The 20,995-nt window shown below is 69.8% G+C and overlaps 1 protein-coding gene and 1 long non-coding RNA gene across 2 annotated transcripts in view; both read left to right on the top strand.

The window, feature by feature from the left end:
- LOC311619611 overlaps positions 1 to 20,995 on the top strand; it is a 114,007-nt gene that overhangs the window by 28,933 nt on the left and 64,079 nt on the right. The window lies entirely within an intron of this gene.
- Positions 1 to 20,995, top strand: part of CELSR1 (cadherin EGF LAG seven-pass G-type receptor 1) — a gene marked incomplete at both ends in the record, with an annotated part of 42,008 nt that overhangs the window by 9,827 nt on the left and 11,186 nt on the right. The window contains 15 exons of the mRNA XM_084878119.1: positions 3,420 to 3,577; positions 4,719 to 4,882; positions 5,249 to 5,374; positions 7,525 to 7,691; positions 10,783 to 10,968; positions 12,115 to 12,228; positions 13,084 to 13,258; positions 13,560 to 13,701; positions 14,444 to 14,564; positions 15,400 to 15,583; positions 15,891 to 15,992; positions 17,221 to 17,315; positions 18,318 to 18,527; positions 18,663 to 18,846; positions 19,519 to 19,662. Of these exons, the coding sequence (XP_084734245.1) occupies positions 3,420 to 3,577; positions 4,719 to 4,882; positions 5,249 to 5,374; positions 7,525 to 7,691; positions 10,783 to 10,968; positions 12,115 to 12,228; positions 13,084 to 13,258; positions 13,560 to 13,701; positions 14,444 to 14,564; positions 15,400 to 15,583; positions 15,891 to 15,992; positions 17,221 to 17,315; positions 18,318 to 18,527; positions 18,663 to 18,846; positions 19,519 to 19,662 (2,272 nt within the window). The remainder of the gene's footprint in view (positions 1 to 3,419; positions 3,578 to 4,718; positions 4,883 to 5,248; positions 5,375 to 7,524; positions 7,692 to 10,782; positions 10,969 to 12,114; positions 12,229 to 13,083; positions 13,259 to 13,559; positions 13,702 to 14,443; positions 14,565 to 15,399; positions 15,584 to 15,890; positions 15,993 to 17,220; positions 17,316 to 18,317; positions 18,528 to 18,662; positions 18,847 to 19,518; positions 19,663 to 20,995) is intronic.

Here is a 20,995-nt window from a genome sequence, read left to right as displayed (position 1 = left end):
GCCGAGCTGGTGGAGGGGCATGTGGGTCTGCCTCACTGGCCCGCCCACTGCCACCTGCCTTGCACGGGGGCTGCAGCCCACCCTCTGGCTGGTTCACCTGGCGAATCTGTGCCTGCTTGACCCCGTGTGCCCGGGCCTGGCACCTGCAGGAGCCGGGAGGGTGGGTCCTCGGCGTGGCCGGCTGCCCCGTGAAGACCCGCCGCGCCCCAGGGGGGAAGGGCAGGGCCGCCGCTGCTGCCTCGCCCGGTCCAGTTTCTTCCCCCAGCGCGGCCCCTCCGCTCCGGCAGGCCAGCAGCCGGGACCTGAGCCCAGGCCACACACACCGGCCACGTCCGGCCCTCCCGCCCCGGCCCCGGCCCAGGCTCTCCCTCACGCAGCCTGTCCCTGTGGCACTCGTGGCAGGAAGGCCCCGGCCGTGTCTTCTCCCCCTTTTACGGACGGGAGCGGGGCCCGGGTCCCCAAAGGCGATGCCGGGGGCGCGGCCAGGGGCTGCCAGAGGGACAGGCCGTGACGTTCACGCGACACGGTGACGCGTTGGAGGGGCGCTGTCGCGGGTCGCTCGGTGCGGGCACAGCATGGTGCCAGCATCGCCCTGGCCCAGGGGTCGGCAAACCACGGCTTGAGAGCCACGTGCAGCTCTTAGGCCATTGAGTGTGGCTCTTCCACAAAACACCACGTGCGGGTGCGCACGTACCGTGCGATTGAAACTTCGTGGCCCACGCGCAGAAGGCGGTTTTCGGCCCAGGCGCCGGGGACTGAGAACAGCCACTCGCAGACGGGCAGGTCTGCAGACGCAGCTCCGTGCGGAGCCTCCGGGGTAACTGCTGCTTTCCTCCCGGAGCGCACGCCCCGCCAGAATCCAAATTACATGCTGCATGGACAGTGCGGGCCGGCCTGGGCCGGCTCCTCCCACCATCGCGCCAGCACTTAGCCCGTAACGGGCACTGTCCGTGCTCCCCCAGCGCCTGCCGCGGGCGGGGCGGGGCGGGGGGCACGGGGCACGGTCCTGACGCTCCTCTCACCGCTGAGCATAACCACGGCGACCTCTGTGAGGACAGGCCCGCAGCCCGGGATCCCCGCCCGGCGAAGCGCAGACGCAGGACGTTACCGGGGGGCTGGGCGGCCGGGCTGTGTAATCGCTTCCCATGGATTCACCTAGGACGGTGCCCGGGACACACGTGCCAGCGTCACCTGCCGAGGCCCCCTCACGCAGGAAGGGCAGGGCCTCCCGTGTTAATCCGTGTCAGCCACAGCCATGGCCTGTCCGGGTCGGTGGCGGCCGCAGGGGACAGGAGGCGCAGCAGAGCACCACCTCCAGGGAGTCCTCCAGGGCTGCCCCGGGGAGGGAGGCCGCCTGGCTGAGGCCTGTGACCAGCAGCTCCAGGGCCTCCCTGCCCAGTGGTCGCTGCTTTCTGCCGGGGTGAACGGTCATTCCTTCCTCCTCAAGGGCATTGAGGGCGGTTTGTTTATATTCCCTCTTTTTCCAACCACCTCTTTCCAACCCTCCTATAGAACAGAACCCTAATATGCGAATCAACCGAACAGCAGAATGACCGGTTGCTATGATGCACACTGACCACCAGGGGGCAGATGTTCAACACATGGGGAGCGCCGCTCAGCCTGAAGCCGGGCTCATGGCTGGCGAGACTCTCGTGCCTCCACTGAAGGCGGGGAGTAAGGAGTGAGGGCCCCGGACTGCAGGAGAGAATGGGCCTAAGCTGGCAGGCGGACATCCCCCGAGGGCCCTGGACTGTGGGAGGGAGCGGGCCAGGCTGAGGAACCCCCCCTTGCACGAATTTCATGCACTGAGCCTCTAGTGTTAACATAAACAGCATGAAGCTGCAGTGTGCTGTCTGCTCTGACAGTGCAGAGCTGCCGAGGGCAGTGCAGGCCTGTGGTTGGGGTGATGGGGAGGCCCTCTGCAGGGACGGGGCTGTCTGGCCCTCGGCGAGGCCTCTGGCGTTCACACGTGCCCCTGGGTGAGGCTCCGGACGCCACGGGTGGTTCACATCCGAGGAGGTGGAGTTGCCCAGCCTGCCCTCTGCCCGCGGCCGGTTTTGGCGGCTCTGAGCCCGTCTGTGGTGTGGCTGGTCTGCTCAGTGTCTGGAGGGGCAGCCGGGACGGGAGGGCTGCCTGGGGACAGGGCGGGACACGGCGCCTCCTCCGGAGGGCGCTGTTGCCAGGACGGAGCAGGAGTCCCCTCAGCCGCTGATTCCAGGGAAATTCTTACACGAGCCTGGCCGGGCGGGGCGGGCGGAGGGGTGGGGGGGACGCCTGGTGCAGGGCCGAAGCCGGGGGAAGCTGGTGCATGATCTCAGACACGAAGGGGGCCCAGCTTCAGGTCAGCAAAGGGTACGGGGGTCACTCCAGAGGGCAGGAAGGCCAGGCCCGGCGTGACCACGGCACGTGGCTCCGGGGGGCGTGGGCGTCTGTGGCTGGCAGTGGCGTCCTAGTGTCTCTCCTCCAGGACATGGAGGGGGGCTGGCCCGGGGGTGGACAGGGCAGCCCGCTGGGACTTGGGCAGAGCGGCCGCGAAGGAGGGAGCCCGAGCTCAGGGTGCTGCTGGACGGACACCACCAACGGGGCTCGAAACAGCACAGCCGCTGTCTCTCAGTCCGAGTCGGGATCTGGGGGTCGGCAGGGCCAGCGCCTCCAGCCTCTTCCAGCTTCCGGGGTTCTGCATCCCCTAGTGGTCCCAGCATCCCCCAGTGGTCCTCGTATCCCCGGTGGTCCCGGCACCCCCCGGGGGTCCCAGCATCCCCCACTGGTCCTGGCATCTCTTGGGGTCCCAGCATCCCCTGGGGGTCCCAGCATCCCTTGAGGATCCCAGCATCATTTGTCTCAGCTTGTCACGTGACCTTCTCCCCATGTGTCTCTGCTCTGTGGTTGTCTTCTTAAAAGGACTGGTCATTGAGTCAGGTCCTGATACTGCAATGTGACCTCATCTTTTATATATATATATATATATATATATATATATATATATATATATATATATATGTATGAAAATATATTTTTATTGATTTTAGAGAGGAAGAGAGAAAGAATCATGGATCAGCTGCCTCCTGTAGCCCACACTGGGGATCGAGCCCGCACCTGGGCCTGTGCCCTGCCCGGGAATTGAACCATGACCCCCTGGTTCATAGGCCGACGCTCAACCTCTGAGCCAGGCCGGGCGGGCAGTGTGACTTCATCTTAACCCCACCTTTATGACCCTGAATTCAGAGTGAGGCCACATTCGGAGGTTCCAGGGAGACATAGGTTTGGGGGTGCCCTACAAACCCCGTACGGCTGATTGGGGGAAATTTAACACCAGGCTGGGGCTCCTTTGCCCTGTCCACATGCCACCCCACGGCCCGCCCTCTGTGGGCGAGGACACGGGTGGGGTCGCCCTGAAGCCCTCTGCTTTCTCCCCGCAGCCGCACATCGGCCGCCTGGGCCTGCCCCACGGGCCGTCCGGGGAGAAGGTGGCCGTGGTGACCGTGGACGACTGTGACACCGCTGTGGCCCTGCGCTTCGGTGGCGCCGTCGGCAACTACACCTGCGCGGCCCAGGGCACGCAGAGCGGCTCCAAGAAGTGAGTGTCTGGGGCGGGGCCCGGCTGCACCCCAGGGCCACCGCTCTGGCCGGCCACCCAGCAGGGCCCGGCGCTCCGGGACCCCTGAGCTGCAGGCAGACTCCCTCCCCTTGGTGGGGGCACCTTCGGGAACTTCCTAGAATAAGTCCCTTGATTTACTTATTTTTTACATCCTCTTTGTTTGAAGTATTACATACGTTCCCTCTTTTCCCCACTGACCTTCTGGCCTCCACCCTGCCCAGGCCCTCACCCCTGCGATCTGTGTCCGGTTTGTGCAGACGTGGACAAGCTCATTGGCTGATCTCTTACCCCCTCACCGCCCTCCCTGCCTTCCCTCTGACACTCAGCAGTGCCCCTTTATTTATGTCCCTTTTCGTTATTCTCTAAAAATACTTTGATTGATTTCAGACAGGAAGGGACAGGGAGAGAGAGATAGAAACATCAGTGATGAGAGAATTATTGACTGGCTGCCTCCTACATTCCCCCGACTGGGGATCAAGCCCACAACCTGGGCATGTGCCCTGACCGGGAATCGAACCCTGGTCTCCTGGGTCATAGGTTGATGCTCAGTCACTGAGCCACAGTCTGTCCCTTTAGATGCAGTTGTCCAGCCCAGCCCCAGGGGCGATAGTGCTGCTGTGGGCTGGGGGCAGTCACACGCCTGTTTCTCCCACCCCCACCCCCACCCGCACCCCAGCGGGAGGGAGGGAGGGCGCTCCAGCCCGTGTGGCCGACCAGGAGGCTGTGCTGGGGAGAGAGGTCTGACCCCTGGCCAAGGCCACGCGGCTGCTCAGGCAGCACCAGGGTCTGGCTGGCTGTGGCCGTCCTCCAAGGTCGTCAGGGCCGGAGGAGGCCGCAGCCTGATTGGCAGTGTCCGCCCTGTTCCGACGTGGACTCGGTGGGTGGTCACCGGGGTCATGAGGGAGCCGAGGCCCCCGGAGCCCGAAGGCCACGCGGCACCGGAGTCCGACCCGCCTGTGTCCGGACTGTGGCCCCTGCCTCCCAGGCCCCTGTCCACGATTGACCTTCAGGATGGCGCGTGTGGCGGTGGCGAGGCCGGTGACCTGTGTGAGCCGGTGGGACACGGCCTGTGCCCCCCTCGCCTCCGCCCGCCGTCACCGGCCCGGCTCTGCCCCCGCAGGTCGCTGGACCTGACGGGCCCGCTGCTCCTGGGCGGAGTGCCCGACCTGCCCGAGGCCTTCCCGGTGCGCAGCCGCCAGTTCGTGGGCTGCATGCGCAACCTGTCCATCGACGGCCACAGCGTGGACATGGCCGGCTTCATCGCCAACAACGGCACCACGGCAGGTAGGGTTCCGCCGCCCGGCCACGCCGAGGGCACCCCTCCTGGCAGCCGCGCCCCCGGAGCCGGGCCTGGGCGCGTCCCGGAGGGAGCAGAGCCGGGTGGGGGAGCTGGGGGCCTGCGCTGTGGGGGGCAGGGACCCCGCTGGGCCTGCCGGTCACCGACCCCGGGGGCCCTCCGTGTCCCCGGACGACCCTGCCCGCCCGCTGGCTGGCCTGCAGCCCCGTCTGCCATGTGAGGTCTGAGGCCTGTCCCTGGGGAGAGGGCTCCCGGCCTGTCCCCGGGGAGGGGGTCCCCAGCTCCACTTCCTCGGCCGCCCCCTGGGCCGGTGCTGGGATCGGCCAGGACTGTCACGCCCGCTCTGCTCCCAGGCTGCGCCGCCCAGCGGGACTTCTGCGAGGGGACCTGGTGCCAGAACGGGGGCAGCTGTGTGAGCCGCTGGGACACGCACCTGTGCCGCTGCCCCCTGCGCTTCGGCGGGAAGAACTGCGAGCACGGTGAGCCTGCGGGGGTGAGCCTGCGGGCGCTCTGAGTGCGCTGCCGGGGCTGGGGGGGCGCTGGGGGCAGGGGGGTCCGGAGCAGGGTCGTGGGGAAGTGGGAGCAGCACAGGCAGTGAGAGCCCGCGGGCGTCCGAGCAGGTGGACGCCTGGTACCGTGCGGGACACAGCGCCAGCCTGAGCGGAGCCAGCCTGAGGGCCCAGCCTGAGGGCCCAGCCTGAGGGCCCAGCCGGAGGGCCCAGCCTGAGGGCCCAGCCGGAGGGCCCAGCCTGAGGGCGGGCCGGCGGGGCCTCCCGGGCTCCCCTGAGGCGAAGGGACAGTGACAGGCCCGTGCCCGGCCTCCCTCCCGCCCGGAGGGGCCCTCCCGCAGCCATGTGGCTGCCCCCCCCCCTCCCCCCCCGTGCCAGGCACAGGCCGTGGCGCTGCGGTCTGAGCGGTGCAGTGGGTTAGAAGCAGAGTACGGCAACGAGCCAGTGTTGTTTCTTTTTCTTTTTCTGTTTTTTTTTTTTTTAAATATATTTTATTGATTTTTTAGAGAGAGGAAGAAAGAGGGATAGAGAGTAAGAAACACTGATGAGAGAGAATCATCAATCAGCTGCCTCTTGCACACCCGCTACTGGGGATGTGCCCACAACCAAGGTACATGCCCTTGACCGGAATCGAACCCGGGACCTTTCACTCCACAGGCCGATGCTCTATCCACTGAGCCAAACTGGTTTTGGCACAAGTGTCGTTTCTTAATCACGATGCTCGGAACCGAGGCGAACCCACGGGGCTGGCTGAGGCCGGATCGCTTCGGCGTGCCCCTGGGCCGGCCTCTGGGGGTGCCCCGTGCTCAGAGCCCTGACCTCCTGCCCTGGAGACGCCCGCTGGCCCCGAGCCCCCGGGCGGGACAGGAGCGGCCCTGCCTTCCCCAGCACCGGGGCGGGGGGGTCACAGGCCCGGCACCGCGCGGACCGCCGTGGGGCTCTGCCTGACGGTTTGGGGCCCACAGCTTCCTCGGTTCTCAGAGCAGACGGGGAACCGGACCTGGGGGCGGAGCGGCCTGAGGAGAGCGGAGCTCCTGCCCCTTCGTCAGCCTGCCCGTCCGGCCAGCGCCCCGCGTAGGGCTGCGGCGTGGTCCGTGTCACATGGCAGCCCTCGTCCGGGATGGTCCACGGGTCAGGGCCAGGGCCAGGGCCAGGGCCAGCCCTTTGTGACCCAGAAGGCCTGGCACCTCTCGAGGCCTGTTTTGGGCAGCCGGTGGGCTGGGCTCCCAGGCCTGTAGGCCGGGCCCTCCCGACCGGCCGTGTGTGCAGGAAGCTCAGGCCGCCGGGGCGGCGGGCGGTGGACAGGGCCGCGGCCGCCGAGCCCGGGTTCCTGTTATGGAGGCTGCAGTGCGGCCACGGCCGCCAGAGCAAACAGCTGCCAGGGCGGGGTCATGGGAGCAGGAAACACGCCGGCTCACGAGGCTGAGGCCGGCCGGCGGCGCCCCGCGGTGGCCTCTCGTGAGCCCCGGCATGGGCGCTGCCTGCCACACGCAGTCGGACCCGTGACCGAGGGGCTGGCTCTGCCCTGCGGTCTGTGGGCACACACCGGTTTCCCAGGGTAACAGCCGCGGGGCTATGGTCACCTCCCTCACCCACACCCACCTGGAGCCCTCAGCTGTCCGGTGGCCTGCCCCGTCTGGGCCCATCCGGGGCCGTGTGCTGGGCGGGGAGCCCACACAGACGTCTGCGGGCAGCGGGGCGGGGCGTGTGTGGGCGACTGTGGGCTCCCTGCTGGCGCTGTCCCGCCGGAGCCGTCCTGTGCCCACCCCACCCCGACCCCTGCACCAGCCCGGCAGGCGTGGGAGGGGACGGGCAGGCCGACTCTCCGGGCCCCCAGCACCCTGTCCTCGGAGCTTGGGGACCCCAGCCGCCCCCTCGCCTGCCGTCCAGCCTGAGAGCCTCGCCGGGCCCTGGCCCCGGGGGGACCAGGCCTGACGCCCCAGGAAGGCGGTCTGCGTCCCGGCGGCTCCCGCAGAGCCCCCGGTGCTGGGTCCGGGGCCGCGGCCGGGCAGAGGGGCGTCTGAGTGGGGCCTTCGCACACACACGAGAAGCCTGGGCCCCCCCCCCGCCGGGGAGCCCGCCGGACCCTGTCTGACCTCGGGGTCCGTCCGTGTCCGCAGTCATGCCGTACCCCCAGCTCTTCGGCGGGGAGAGCCTCGTGTCCTGGAGCGGCCTGGACGTCACCATCTCGGTGCCCTGGTACCTGGGGCTCATGTTCCGGACCCGGGCGGCGGACGGCGTGCTGATGGAGGCCACGGCGGGCGTGTCCTCCCGGCTCCACCTCCAGGTGAGCACGGCGCCCCGGGCCCGGGCGCTCCGCAGAGCGGCACCGTGGGACCCCGGCCCTCCCGGGGAGGCCAGTGCGGGCCGGGCCCAGGTCCTTAGGACAGAGCCCCCGGGGCGTGGCCGGGCTGGGCTCAGAGCCCCAGCGCTCCCTCCGCGGCCCCCTGGCCAGGCCCAGGGCAGGCGCGTTTCCCGGCGCTGCAGGCCGGGCCGCTGCTCCTCCTGGCGACCTTGACCTCCCCGGAGCTCCGGGCAGCCAGGAGCAAGCTCTGGGCCGGAGCTGGCAGGCCCGGGCGGCCGGGCGGCTGCTCGGTGGTGGTTTCGCGGTGGAACACATGACACGCTGTGCCGGGCGGTGATGACAGGAGCCGTGCTGCCTCGCACGGGGTTGCTAGGAAAAAAGCATGTGCTCAGCAAGAACAGACCCTGCTGTCTGAGTCACTGAGTCCCAGGTGCTCACTGGGGGTCAGGCTTCTGCCAGGGACGGGGGCCGCCCCTCCCCGTGGGAGGCCGGTGGCCAGAGCGGTGGCCATGGGGAGGACCCTCCAGGCCCCCTCGGCCACCTGGACGGCCCCAGGGCAGTTCCCAAAGGCCGGTCCCTCCAGGCACCCCTGGCTCATTTCCACGGCTGCCGGTGGACGGCAGGCCCTCCTCAGGCCCCCCCCTCCGGCCCCGTGCGCCCGAGGGCGGCAGCGTGGGCTCTGGGGCCGCCCACAGGCCGGCGAGAGGTACCGTCTGTCGTCGGGCACCCAGACAATCGGGTAATTGCTTCCGGGCGCCCTGAGCCCGCCGCATTGTCAGCGGGATTACCTGCCATTGTCAGCGCCTCCGGAATCCGCCTGCCACAGGCGGGAGGTGCCAGGCGGGCCCCCGACGGCCGGATCCGGCCCCCGGAACTGCCTCTGGGTGCAGATGTACGTCCTTCTCGTCGTCGCTCTGCAGGCTCTGGGCTTTGTTAGCAGATACGGCGAGCAGAGTCCGGCCGGGGGGGCGGCCTGCCTGACCTGTGACCTGGGGGCTCCCAGGTCGGTTCCGGTCAAGGGCACCTGCCCGGCTGCGGGCTGGGTCCCCAGGAGGGCGTGCAGGAGGCAGCTGATCAGTGATTCTCTCTCATCGCTGATGTTCCTCTCTCTCTTCCCCCCTCCCTTCCTCTCTGAAATCAATGAAAATGTTGTTTTTTTTAAACCTGCCATCTTGAGGGTGGCGCTGACATTCTGCCTGTGGGTGAGGGCTGTTATCAGGTCGTACAGAGGCAGGGCTCCCTGGAGCGGGCTCAGCGTTTGAGAGCCCTCCTCGTCGCCAGGACCTGAGCTGCCCCGCGGGCGGCGTGGGCTCCAGCTGTGGCTGCGCCCTGTCCTGGCAGCGGCTGCAGGGCCCCTTTTCCTTTCTCTGCCCGTTCCTCGGCGCTTGGGCGCCCTCACGTGGCCGCTGTGCGTCTTGCGAGGAGCGCACCCATAGCTTGAGGTTTGCTTTTTCTCTGTTGCACAAGTTTCTGGGATCATCTTGACGAGGGTCAGGGCAGCGGCGGGTACATCTGCTTCACACGGGCCCTGGGTGGCAAATTCTCTGACCCACCACACGCCTTTGAGGTCCTGGATTCACTCACAGCACAGGCTCTACCGGGGGTCACCGCTGGCCTGGACCGTTTTTACCAAAAAGGAAGCTCACCATCACTGGCAGCCATCGCCTCTGAGGAGTCGTTTTTGTTGTTTGTTTTACTCCACCTTTTTTTTTTTTTTTTTTTAAAATAGATGTATTGATTTCAGAGAGGAAGGGAGAAGGAGAGGGAGAAACATCCATCGGCTGCCTCCCGCACGCCCCCTGCTGGGCTTGTGCCATGACCAGGAATCAGGTGGTGATTGGTTCACAGGTCGATGCTCAACACCTGAGCCACACCAGCCGCTTTCTCCCTTGGTCTCGCTTGAAGTCACACTGAGCGGCCGGATGATTATGATCTCTGCACACACAGTAACCTGGCCGCTCCGTGCGTATTGAAACGGGAGGTCAGCAACGGCGCTATTCCTGGCCTGCCTTGCGCATTACATGGGGCCTGGGTCTGACATCACCAAATGCCACCTTCACCTCCAGAGCGAAGGGTGCGGCCCCTGAGGCTGATCCCCGGCGCCCTGGTCCCCTGCCTGCTCTCGCCGGCGTCCGGCGTGCTGCTTTCCAGGCTCCATCTCCTGCCTCCGGCTCTCGGCGGGCGGCGGGCCTGTCTCCGGGCGTGGTTATTCCCGGCTGAGGGCTGGGCGTCGGGTGGAAACGTGGGAGAACCTGGAACCAGAGCAGAGGAGGCAGTGCCGCTGGTTTGCTCCGAGAGGGGCCCCGACCCACATGCCAGGCTGTGCCCCCGGCCCCGGCCCCCAGGCCGCGGTGCTCGGCCGTCCCCGGGAGGCCGCTCCGCGGGGGCCGTGTGGCTGGGTCACAGGCCGCCTGTCTGCTGGGGCGGCCGCCGGGGGCTCTGCTGGTCTCACATGCCTGCTGTTCTCCGGAGGTCGTGCCCGTCACCCCGAAGACCTTCCGGGGGCGGCGTGACCCCGGCCTCCCCGGCCCCGTGGCTGTTTCCCGTAGGCGGGAATGGCTCGGCCAGTCAGGAGGCTGGTTTCCGTGGCCTGTGTGTCCTGGAGCATGGGACCTGGATCTGGCCTCAGAGGGTCCGCGTACACCCCGATCAGAGCCCGCGGGCCGAGTCGGCGTGTGTTCCCGGCGCTGAGTGGGGGGCTGTGGTGCTTGACCGCGTCCGCATTGGACACGTTTTCTACCTTTGCCTGAGGATGCTTTTCCCGTTGATTTTTTTTTTAAGCGAGGGAGGAGAGAGAGAGAGGAGAGGGAGAGAAAGAGAGGCATCGATGTGAGAGAGACACGTTGATTGGTTGCCCCCAGACCAGGGCCGGAAGTCGAGCCTGCACCGGGGTACGTGCCCTTGACTGGGAATCGAACCCCTGGGACCCCGGCCAGGGCAGCGCCTGACACTCCGGACTGCAGGAAAGGCGTGGCGCTCTGCCGGTGTCACAGGCCACGCTGAGTGAGGCGTGGCCCAGGTTCTGGTCGGTCTCCTGCGAAGCCTTAGCCCGCCCCGTGGCTCCCGCCCACAGATCCTGGACAGCCACGTGCAGTTCTCCGTGGCCCACGGCCCCGCGGACGTGGCGTCCGTGCGGCTGTCCCGGTCGCGCGTGACGGACGGGGAGTGGCACCACCTGCTGGTCGAGCTCAGGAGCGCCAAGGAGGGCAAGGACATCAAGTACCTGGCGGTGCTGACCCTGGACTACGGCGCGGACCAGGTGGGCTGGCCCGGCCTCCAGATCGGACCATCACCGGGTCATGGGGAGCCCACGGGCCCTTCCCCGTACCGGGACCCCCAGGGCCGGGTGGATGTGGGGGCGCCCATTGTGAACCCCCTGAGTGTGGGTCTCACGTCCTGCCTTATGCTGAGGTCCCTGCCCAGACGGCAGTGCCTGGGGTCAGGACCTGGGCCTCCCCGGGTGTCCCTCCGGTGCCATGGTTGTCTCAGCGGGTCTTACTGGGGTCTTAGCGGGTCTTAGCGGGTCTTAGCAGGGTCTTAGCGGGCCGCCGAGGAGGGTGTGTGCTCAGCGCTGTGCCTCCGGGTGCAGACCGAAAACCGCAGAGCGGACGGGGCGTGCAGGGGGCGAGCAGTGAGCCCAGGTGCCAGAGGGGCCGTGGGGCACCCGTGAGGCGCACCGTCCCAGGTGGGCGCTTGGCAGCCCAGGGCACACTCGGAGCGCAGGCTGAGCCACACGGTCACCATGGTTGGGGGAGAGGTGGGGAGTGGGGGGAGGAGAGGCGTGTGCACAGGAGCCCAGCTGTTGGGCTCTGGCTGTGGGCGAGTGGCTGCGGGGCCCACGGGCACGCCTTCCGGCCGAGGCTCTGGTGCTGCCTCCTTAGACGTCCCTCCGAGGGCGTTTCCCGTCCGCTGCCGTCTCCCGCTCACCAAGCCCTTCCCGCATCGTGGCCCGGCATGGGGGGGGGCTGCCCACGTCCCCCGCTGACCAGCTCGCTGGCTGGGACGTGGACACGTGGCCTCTGACGGGTTCCCACGCCTTGCGTGTCACACAGATAGCAGCCGGTTTTCCAAGAGCAGCCGAGCCCTGCCCGCTGTTTCATTTTTATTTTTTTAAATGAACTTTATTGATTTCGGAGAGGAAGGAAGAGAGAAACATCCATGATGAGAAAATTACGGAGCGGCTGCCTCCTGCATGGCCCCTACTGGGGATGGAGCGCACAGCCCACGCCTGTGCCCTGACTGGGACTGGAACCGGACCTCCTGGTTCCCAGGTCGAGGCTCAGCCCCGGGGCCGCGGGCCGGGCCACCTGCCGTCGGAAGGCCCGGGGCGCGGGCAGTGGCTTTGCCCGAGCGGCCGTGGTGCCGTGGGCAGGTGAAGAGGTTCCGCGGTGTCCCCTCCCCCCAGGACACGGTGCAGATCGGGAACCGGCTCCCGGGGCTGCGGCTGCGCAGCGTGGTGCTGGGCGGCGTGCCGGAGGACACGGTCTCGGTGCGCCGCGGCTTCCGGGGCTGCATGCAGGTACGCACGGCGGGCGCGGGCGCGGGCACCTCGCTGGCTCCGGGCTGCCCCGCGGCTGGAGCCATGGCCATGGCGACCTGCTGGTCCCAGGGCCAGTCGCTTGTCTGAGAGCCGACCCAGCGTTCACACACCCGGTCCCAGCTACCCCGGTCCTCCCCCAGCCCTCCGTCTGCCTCCGCGCCTGCTGCTCCGCCCTCCTGCCTCCACCTGCCCCGCTGTCCGCCGGGCCCACCCGCACGGCCCCACCTGCCCCTCGTCCAGGTGTGCTGCCTGGCCGCTGTCTGTAGAGCGGCCCAGCCTGCGTCCCGGCTCACGGCCCCGGCTCCCACTGCCCCAGCTTCCCCTCCCCGGTTCCCCCAGCAAAGAGATCCTTCCATTCCTCCCCTGGTGCCCCCCGCCCTGCATGCTCTGAGCCCCTCCCCAGCTCTCTGCTCCGCCCGCAGCCTCCTGCCTGGAACTGCCCAGACCCAGCCCCTGTGCTGCCTGCCTGGGCGCCCTGCCGCTGCCCTCGCTCAGCCGCCCTCTGCCGTGGGCTGCCTAGCGTGTGTGTGTGTGTGTGTGTGTGTGTGTCCGCCCTCCGCAGTCACACCGCGTGCATTTCCTCCTGAGCTCCCCGGGCCTGGGCCGTGGGCCTGTCTCCTGGAATGCAGCCTGGGGAGGGGAGACCTCGTCCTGCCGTGGCCCCACCTCCCCGCTCCCCTCGCCCCCTCGCCCCGGTGCCCAGATAAGCACGGGGTCCCTTTAGGAACGAGGGACCGGCAGCATGGGGGGGGGGGGGGTCCTTCAGCGCCGGCGACCTTTCGAGGTTCCCCAGCCCCGAGGCCGGGGTCCAGTCCGCGTCCTTTCTGAGCGCAGGGCGTGAGGATGGGGGAGACGGCCACCAACGTCGCCACGCTGAACATGGACGACGCCCTCAAGGTCAGGGTGAAGGACGGCTGCGACACGGGCCAGGCCTGCGCCTCCAGCCCCTGCCCCCCGCACAGCCGCTGCCTGGAGGCCTGGGACGGCTACTCCTGCGAGTGCGACCGAGGTGAGTGGCCGCCGCCCCGCCCCCCTGACCCCCCCGCCCCCCCCCCCCCTGATACCGTCAACCTATTTCAGAGAGGAAGGGGGGAAGAGAGAGAGACGTCAATGATGAGAATCATGGGTCGGCTGCCTCCGCACGCCCCCTGCTGGGGACCGAGCCCACCGCCCGGGCCTGTGTCCGGACTGGGAGTGGAACCGCGACCTCCAGGTCCGTAGGCCACAGGCTGACACCCAGCCCCGGAGCCTCGCCGGCCAGACTGGGCGTCACTTCTTAACCGCGGGGTCACACTGGCCTGTCCCCACAGGGTACTTCGGCGGGAAGTGCGTGGACGCCTGTCAGCTGAACCCGTGTGAGCACGCGGGGGCCTGCGTGCGCAGCCCCGGCTCCCCTCGCGGCTACGCGTGTGAGTGCGGGGCCAGCCGCTACGGACCGCACTGCGAGCACAGGTGAGAGGCCAGGCAGGCGCTGCTCCTGCCCGTTCTCCCCGAGGGGACAGCCAGGGCGCCTGGGATTCTGGGTCCAGGACCCTTTTCAAACAATCGGTGAGGGCCGAATTGGGCATCACTCACTGGCCTCAGCGAGCACGTCCCGCCCCAGAGACTCACGCCGCTCGCTGCCCTGCAGCCCCTGTGCTCAGAGCGGGTGGGTGCGGAGGTCGGAGGTCAGAGGTCGGAGCTCAGGCAGGTGGCAGGGGGTGGGCCGGCCTCCGCACCTTCGATGCCAGGTCGCAGCTGGCTCAGCAGGCGGACTGGGCGGGGCCGATTCTGGGCGCACTGGCCCACGGGTGGCTGCACGGAGCTGATGGAGGCGCGGGCACATGGGGACAGGCCGCGCTGAGCACCGGGGCCAGGGCCTGGGGACCACGGGTGCGGCCAGCCCTGGTCCCGGGCAGCCGGCTCCGTGCTGCGTGGGCCGGGGTGGAGGGAGGCAGTGCAGGGCGTCGGCGGTGGGTGCCGGGCAGAGTGGCCCGGATACGCCGTGCAGGCAGCTGGCCGGGACGGGGGCCCCGTGTCCTCCAGGGAGAAGGGAGAGCCGTCACTCCAGAAGGAGCTTTGCGGTGGGCCCCCCGCGGGGCCTCCAGGCCGGGGCTGGGACAGGGGAGGCGGCAGGGGGACTGAGGCCCTCAGGGAGGCTCCGGGCCCCCAGGCTTTCCCCGAGGCCGTGTGCACCGCTCCTGCTCCCCGACAGGATCGGCCTCCCGTGCCCCAGAGGCTGGTGGGGCAGCCCCGTGTGCGGGCCGTGCCACTGCGCCGTGGACAGAGGCTTCGACCCAGACTGCAACAAGACCAGCGGGCAGTGCCAGTGCAAGGTGAGCGCCACGGGCTGCGGGCACGGCCTCACCCGCTCCCGGTGCCGCGCCGGGAGGTGGCCCTGCGTGCAGGCACACACGTACACCCCTGCATGTGCATAGACACGCACACACACACCTCTACGTGTGCATAGACACACGCACACACACCTCTACGTGTGCATAGACACACACACACACACACACCTCTACATGTGCATAGACACACGCACACACACACCTCTACATGTGCATAGACACGCACACACACACACCTCTACATGTGCATAGACACACGCGCACACACACCTCTACATGTGCATAGACACACGCGAGTGTGCATGCACCCGCATGTGTATACACACGTGTGCACACACCCCTACATGAGTATACACACATGCACATTTACCTGCATATACACGTATGCATAGACACGTGTGTGTACACACCCACCTGTGCATAGGACATGTGCATAGACACATGCACACACAGCTACACGTGCATAGACACACACCTACACACACACCTATACACACATGCACCTATGCATACCTACGTACACACCTACCTACGCTCACACACACACACACACACACATCCTGAGCCCACGGAATCATGTGCACACACACCTACCTATACACACCTAAACACACCTATACACGCTGACCTGGACATAGCACACGCGTGTCCCGAGCCCAGGGCATCACGAGCACACGCGTGCCTGCGGAGGCGGGTCGAGGTGTGTTGCTGTCCGAGGTCCTGGGCCGGGGCTCCCTCACCGGGACCCGAGCCGCACCCCTGGGGCCGGCTGCTCTCGGCACCGACCCCGGCCCCACGCGGCTCCCGGCGTTTGCAGGAGAACCACTACCAGCCCCCGGGCCAGGACGCCTGCCTGCCCTGCGACTGCCTCCCGCACGGCTCCCTCAGCCGCGCCTGCGACGCCGCCTCCGGCCAGTGCGCCTGCCGGCCCGGCGTCATCGGCCGCCAGTGCAACCGCTGCGACAACCCCTTCGCCGAGGTCACCCCGCTCGGCTGCCAAGGTCGGCGCTGCCCCTGGCCCTCAGCCTGGGGGCTGCCCGCCTGCCCTCGCTGACCCTGGCCCTCAGCCTGCCCTCGCTGACCCTGGCCCTCAGCCTGCCCTCGCTGACCCTGGCCCTCAGCCTTCCCTCGCTGACCCTGGCCCTCAGCCTGCCCTCGCTGACCCTGGCCCTCGTTAGCGTGGCCGCCCCCCGTCCTCACTGTGGGGGAGGAGGGGGTCGGTTTGGGGGCAGGGCCCGGGTGGGGTGAGCGGAGCCCTGCGCCCTGGAGGGGGCTGGGCCAGGCTGAGGGTGTCACCTCTGCCCCCAGTGATCTACAGCGGGTGCCCCAGAGCCTTCGAAGCCGGCATCTGGTGGCCGCAGACCAAGTTGGGGCAGCCGGCCGCGGTGCCGTGCCCCAAGGGGTCCGTGGGTAAGTGCCGGGCTGGGCGCCACGCCGGCAGGAGGGCGGGCAGAGGCCTGGCTGCGGGGAGCGGCCGGGCAGTGACTCCCGGACGCCCGTGTCCGTGTGGGAATCTCAGCCCAAGGGCTGCGGCACAGGAAGCGTCTCCTTGGTAACGAGTGACGCCAGGGGGGGGGGGGGTGCAGCTGCCGCACTCAGCACCGCGGCGGCCGCCCGCAGCCCGGGCTCTGAGAGCGGGTGGGGCTGCTGCCGGGAGAGGTGTGGCCGCGACGTGGGTGCCTGTGGCATTGGGTGTCCGCAGGGGCGGGGAGTGGCTGCTTCTCTTTCCAGGACTCGCTCCAGCGTCTGCCTGTCATGGGAGCAGGCGGCTCACAGCTTAGACATTGCCCGACCGGGAGATGGGACCACCCACCGGCCTCGTGGCTGGGCCCCCTCGTGGCTGGGCCCCCTCGTGGCTGGGCCCCCGCGTGGCTGGGCCCCCTCGTGGCTGGGCCCCGCCGGCCTCGTGGCTGGGCCCCCTCGTGGCTGGGCCCCCTCGTGGCTGGGCCCCCGCGTGGCTGGGCCCCCTCGTGGCTGGGCCCCGCCGGCCTCGTGGCTGGGCCCCCTTGTGGCTGGGCCCCCTTGTGGCTGGGCCCCCTCGTGGCTGGGCCCCCTCGTGGCTGGGCCCCCGCGTGGCTGGGCCCCCTCGTGGCTGGGCCCCGCCGGCCTCGTGGCTGGGCCCCCTCGTGGCTGGGCCCCCTCGTGGCTGGGCCCCCTCGTGGCTGGGCCCCCTTGTGGCTGGGCCCCCTTGTGGCTGGGCCCCCTCGTGGCTGGGCCCCGCCGGCCTCGTGGCTGGGCCCCCTCGTGGCTGGGCCCCGCCGGCCTCGTGGCTGGGCCCCCTCGTGGCTGGGCCCCCTCGTGGCTGGGCCCCCGCGTGGCTGGGCCCCCTCGTGGCTGGGCCCCGCCGGCCTCGTGGCTGGGCCCCCGCGTGGCTGGGCCCCCTCGTGGCTGGGCCCCCTCGTGGCTGGGCCCCCTCGTGGCTGGGCCCCGCCGGCCTCGTGGCTGGGCCCCCTCGTGGCTGGGCCCCCTCGTGGCTGGGCCCCCGCGTGGCTGGGCCCCCTCGTGGCTGGGCCCCCTCGTGGCTGGGCCCCGCGGGTCCGGGGCCAGCGGGGAGGGCGTCGCCTCAGGGAACACCGGGTGTGGGCGCCGCGGGACGAGCAGTGGCCGTCGCCGTCAGGACTCGCTCCGCCCTCCGCAGGCACCGCCGTCCGGCACTGCAGCGGGGAGAAGGGCTGGCGGCCCCCCGAGCTCTTCAACTGCACGGCGGCCGCCTTCGTGCCGCTGGGAGCGGAGGTAGGACCGGCGCGCGGAGGGGCGGAGGGGCGGGGGGGCGGGGGCGGGCAGCGCCGTGGTCAGACTCCCGCGGGCTCGGACACGCCGCCTCGCCCCCCTCAGCCCGCTGAGCACCGCCTCGGAGACGCCCGGTTCCCGGGGGAGCCCCCTCCCTCTCGCCCCCTCCAGCGCCTGGCGCTCACCCTCCCACTGGGCGTGCCTTTCAGCCAGCTGTGGCCTGACAGGCCTCCTTTTCCGTACCCGTCACCAGCAGGGTCGTTGTGGCTTTTAATATGTTCTTATTGATGTCAGAGAGGAAGGGAGGGGGGTGAGAGAGAAACATCCATGACGAGAGAGAATCATGGACCGGCTGCCTCCTGCACACCCCCCACTGGGGATGGAGCCCGCAGCCCGGGCCAGTCCCTGACCGTGAACTGTGACCGCCTGGCTCACAGGCGGATGCTCCACCACGGAGCCATGCCGGCCGCCGTCATTCATCCCTCACTTCTCTTTGGGCCGGCACTCCCCCCGGGCGGTGGGGGGGGCGGACACTCCCCGGGCGGTGGGGTCGGGGTCGGGGGTCGGGGGGGGGGGCGGACACTCCCTGGGCGGTGGGGGGGCGGACACTCCCCGGGCGGTGGGGGGGGCGGACACTCCCCGGGCGGTGGGGGGCGGACACTCCCCGGGCGGTGGGGGGGCGGACACTCCCCGGGCGGTGGGGGGGCGGACACTCCCCGGGCGGTGGGGGGGGCGGACACTCCCCGGGCGGTGGGGGGCGGACACTCCCCGGGCGGTGGGGGGGCGGACACTCCCCGGGCGGTGGGGGGGCGGACACTCCCCGGGCGGTGGGGGGCGGACACTCCCCGGGCGGTGGGGGGGCGGACACTCCCCGGGCGGTGGGGGGGCGGACACTCCCTGGGCGGTGGGGGGGCGGACACTCCCCGGGCGGTGGGGGGGCGGACACTCCCCGGGCGGTGGGGTCGGGGTCGGGGGGGAAGACGGACACTCCCCCGTCTGTTCCAGAACGAGAAGCTGAGCCGCAACGAGACGCGGCTGGACGGGCCGGGGGCGCTGCGGCTGGCCAGGGCGCTGAGCAACGCCACGCGGCAGGCGGCCGGGCTCTCGGGCCAGGACGTGCGCACGGCCGCCCAGCTGCTGGCCCGGCTGCTGCGGCACGAGAGCGGCCGGCAGGGCTTCGAGCTGGCCGCCACGCGGGACGCCGGCTTCCACCAGGTGGGCGGCCGGCCGGGGGCGGGGCCCGCAGGCTCCTCCCGGAGACGGACACGCCGCCCCGGGCCGGCCTCCGGAGCCGCAGCCAGGCCTCGGCGGCCGCGCCGAGCTGAGCTCGTCCGTCTGTCTGTCTGACAGGACGTGGTGGGGGCGGGCAGTGCCCTGCTGGCCCCGGGCACCCGGGCCGTGTGGGAGCAGATCCAGCGCGGCGAGGAGGGCGCGGCCCAGCTGCTGCGCGGGTTCGAGGACTACGGCCGCACCGTGGCCCGCAACCTGCGCCGCACCTACCTGCGGCCCTTCGTGCTCGTCACCGCCAACATGAGTACGGGCGGCGAGGGCGGGCGGAGGGCCCACAGCGCCCGGCGAGCCCAGGGCCCAGCCCGGACACGGCTCCCTCCTGGGGGAAGGCCCCTCGCACAGCGATCCCGTTCCCCCTGGCACCTCCCTTCCCGGGTGCCCCTGGGTTTCCGTCACGGCCCAGCAGCGGTCTGTGACCCCCAGCGGCACCTCTACAGGGGGCAGGGGGCGCACTGCGCGCATCAGGTCACTGGCCGTGTCCCCCACAGCCGCCAGGTGTCCCGCCGGGCCTGGGGGCTCGGCCGCCCCGTCAGCAGTGGGACCTGCCGCGTCCCCTCCCGCTCTGCCAAGCGCCCAGCAGGACGGGGTCTGGCTCAGGCCGGGTTTCCCGGGGGTTGAGGGGCCCAGGAGGACGGGGTCTGGCTCAGACTGGGTTTCCTGGGGTTGGGGGGGGGGCTGCAGGATGACGGGGTCTGGCTCAGGCCGGGTTTCCCGGGGGTTGGGGGGCCCAGGAGGACGGGGTCTGGCTCAGACTGGGTTTCCTGGGGTTGGGGGGGGGCTGCAGGATGACGGGGTCTGGCTCAGGCCGGGTTTCCCGGGGGTTGGGGGTCCCGGAGGACGGGGTCTGGCTCAGGCCGGGGCTCTGGGGCCTGGGGCTCGGCCCGGAGCCGCGTGTGAGGGAAACCCCGTCCCACAGTCCTCGCCGTCGACGTCTTCGACAAGTCCAACTTCTCGGGAGCCTGGGTGCCGCGGCTGGAGGCCGTGCGGGGGGCCTTCCCCCCGGAGCTGGTGTCCTCCGTCTTCTTCTCGGCCGACTTCTTCCGGCCGCCGGAGGGGCGAGGTGAGCGGCCCGGGCGGGGCCTCCTGCTGGGGGGGGGGGCGGGAGAGCGAGAAACAGGCTCACAGCAGAGCATGCCTGTGGGCGCGTGTCCCTGAGCGCGTGTCTGTGAGCACGTCTGTGGGTGCGTGTCCCTGAGCACATGTCTGTGGGTGCGTGTCCCTGAGTGCGTGTCCATGGACAAGTGTTCATGTGTGTGGGTCTATGGGTGCATGTCTGTGAGTGCATGTCTGTGTCCGTGGGTCCCATGGGTGTGGGTCTGTGGGTGCAGGTCCTGTGGGTGTGGATCCGTGGGTGTGGGTCCCGTGGGTATGGGGGTCTGTGGGTGTGGGTCTGTGGGTGCAGGTCCCATGGGTGCAGGTCCCGTGGGTGCGGGTCTGTGGGTGCGGGTCTGTGGGTGCGGGTCTGTGGGTGTGGGTCTGTGGGTGCAGGTCCCATGGGTGGGGGTCTGTGGGTGTGGGTCTGTGGGTGCAGGTCCCATGGGTGCGGGTCTGTGGGTGCGGGTCTGTGGGTGTGGGTCTGTGGGTGCAGGTCCCATGGGTGTGGGTCTGTGGGTGCGGGTCCTGTGGGTGCGGGTCCTGTGGGTGGGGGTCTGTGGGTGCGGGTCCTGTGGGTGCGGGTCCCATGGGTGTGGGTCTGTGGGTGTGGGTCTGTGGGTGCGGGTCTGTGGGTGTGGGTCTGTGGGTGCAGGTCCCATGGGTGTGTGTCTGTGGGTGCGGGTCCTGTGGGAGCGGGTCCCGTGGGTGCGGGTCCTGTGGGTACGCCTCGTGGGCCTCCCGGAAACCAGGGCCGGCCGGGGCACGTGCTGGTGTCGGACGGAGGCAGTGGTGGGTCGGGTGGGGTCCCTCCCCGATGGCTCGCCCCCACCCGCCCCCTGGCAGCACCACGGGGCCTGGCTCTTCCAGTCCCGGTGGGACCTGGACACTGTGCCCGGCCTGTCTCCCCGGCCGTCCTCGGGGCGCCCTGTCCTCGGGGCGCCCTGTCCTCGGGGCGTCCTGTCCTCGGGGCGCCCTGTCCTCGGGGCGTCCTGTCCTCGGGGTGCCCTGTCCTGTCCTCGGGGTGTCCTGTCCTCGGGGCGTCCTGTCCTCGGGGTGTCCTGTCCTCGGGGCGCCCTGTCCTCGGGGTGCCCTGTCCTCGGGGTGTCCTGTCCTCGGGGCGCCCTGTCCTCGGGGCGTCCTGTCCTCGGGGTGCCCTGTCCTGTCCTCGGGGTGTCCTGTCCTCGGGGCGTCCTGTCCTCGGGGTGTCCTGTCCTCGGGGTGTCCTGTCCTCGGGGCGTCCTGTCCTCGGGGTGCCCTGTCCTGTCCTCGGGGTGTCCTGTCCTGTCCTCGGGGCGGCC

The sequence above is a fragment of the Pipistrellus hanaki genome (assembly GCF_964339955.1).
Source record: "Pipistrellus hanaki genome assembly, chromosome: 3".
NCBI lineage: Eukaryota > Metazoa > Chordata > Mammalia > Chiroptera > Vespertilionidae > Pipistrellus > Pipistrellus hanaki.
Note: the sequence above shows the minus strand (reverse complement) of the source record. Positions and strands in the feature narration are given on the sequence as shown.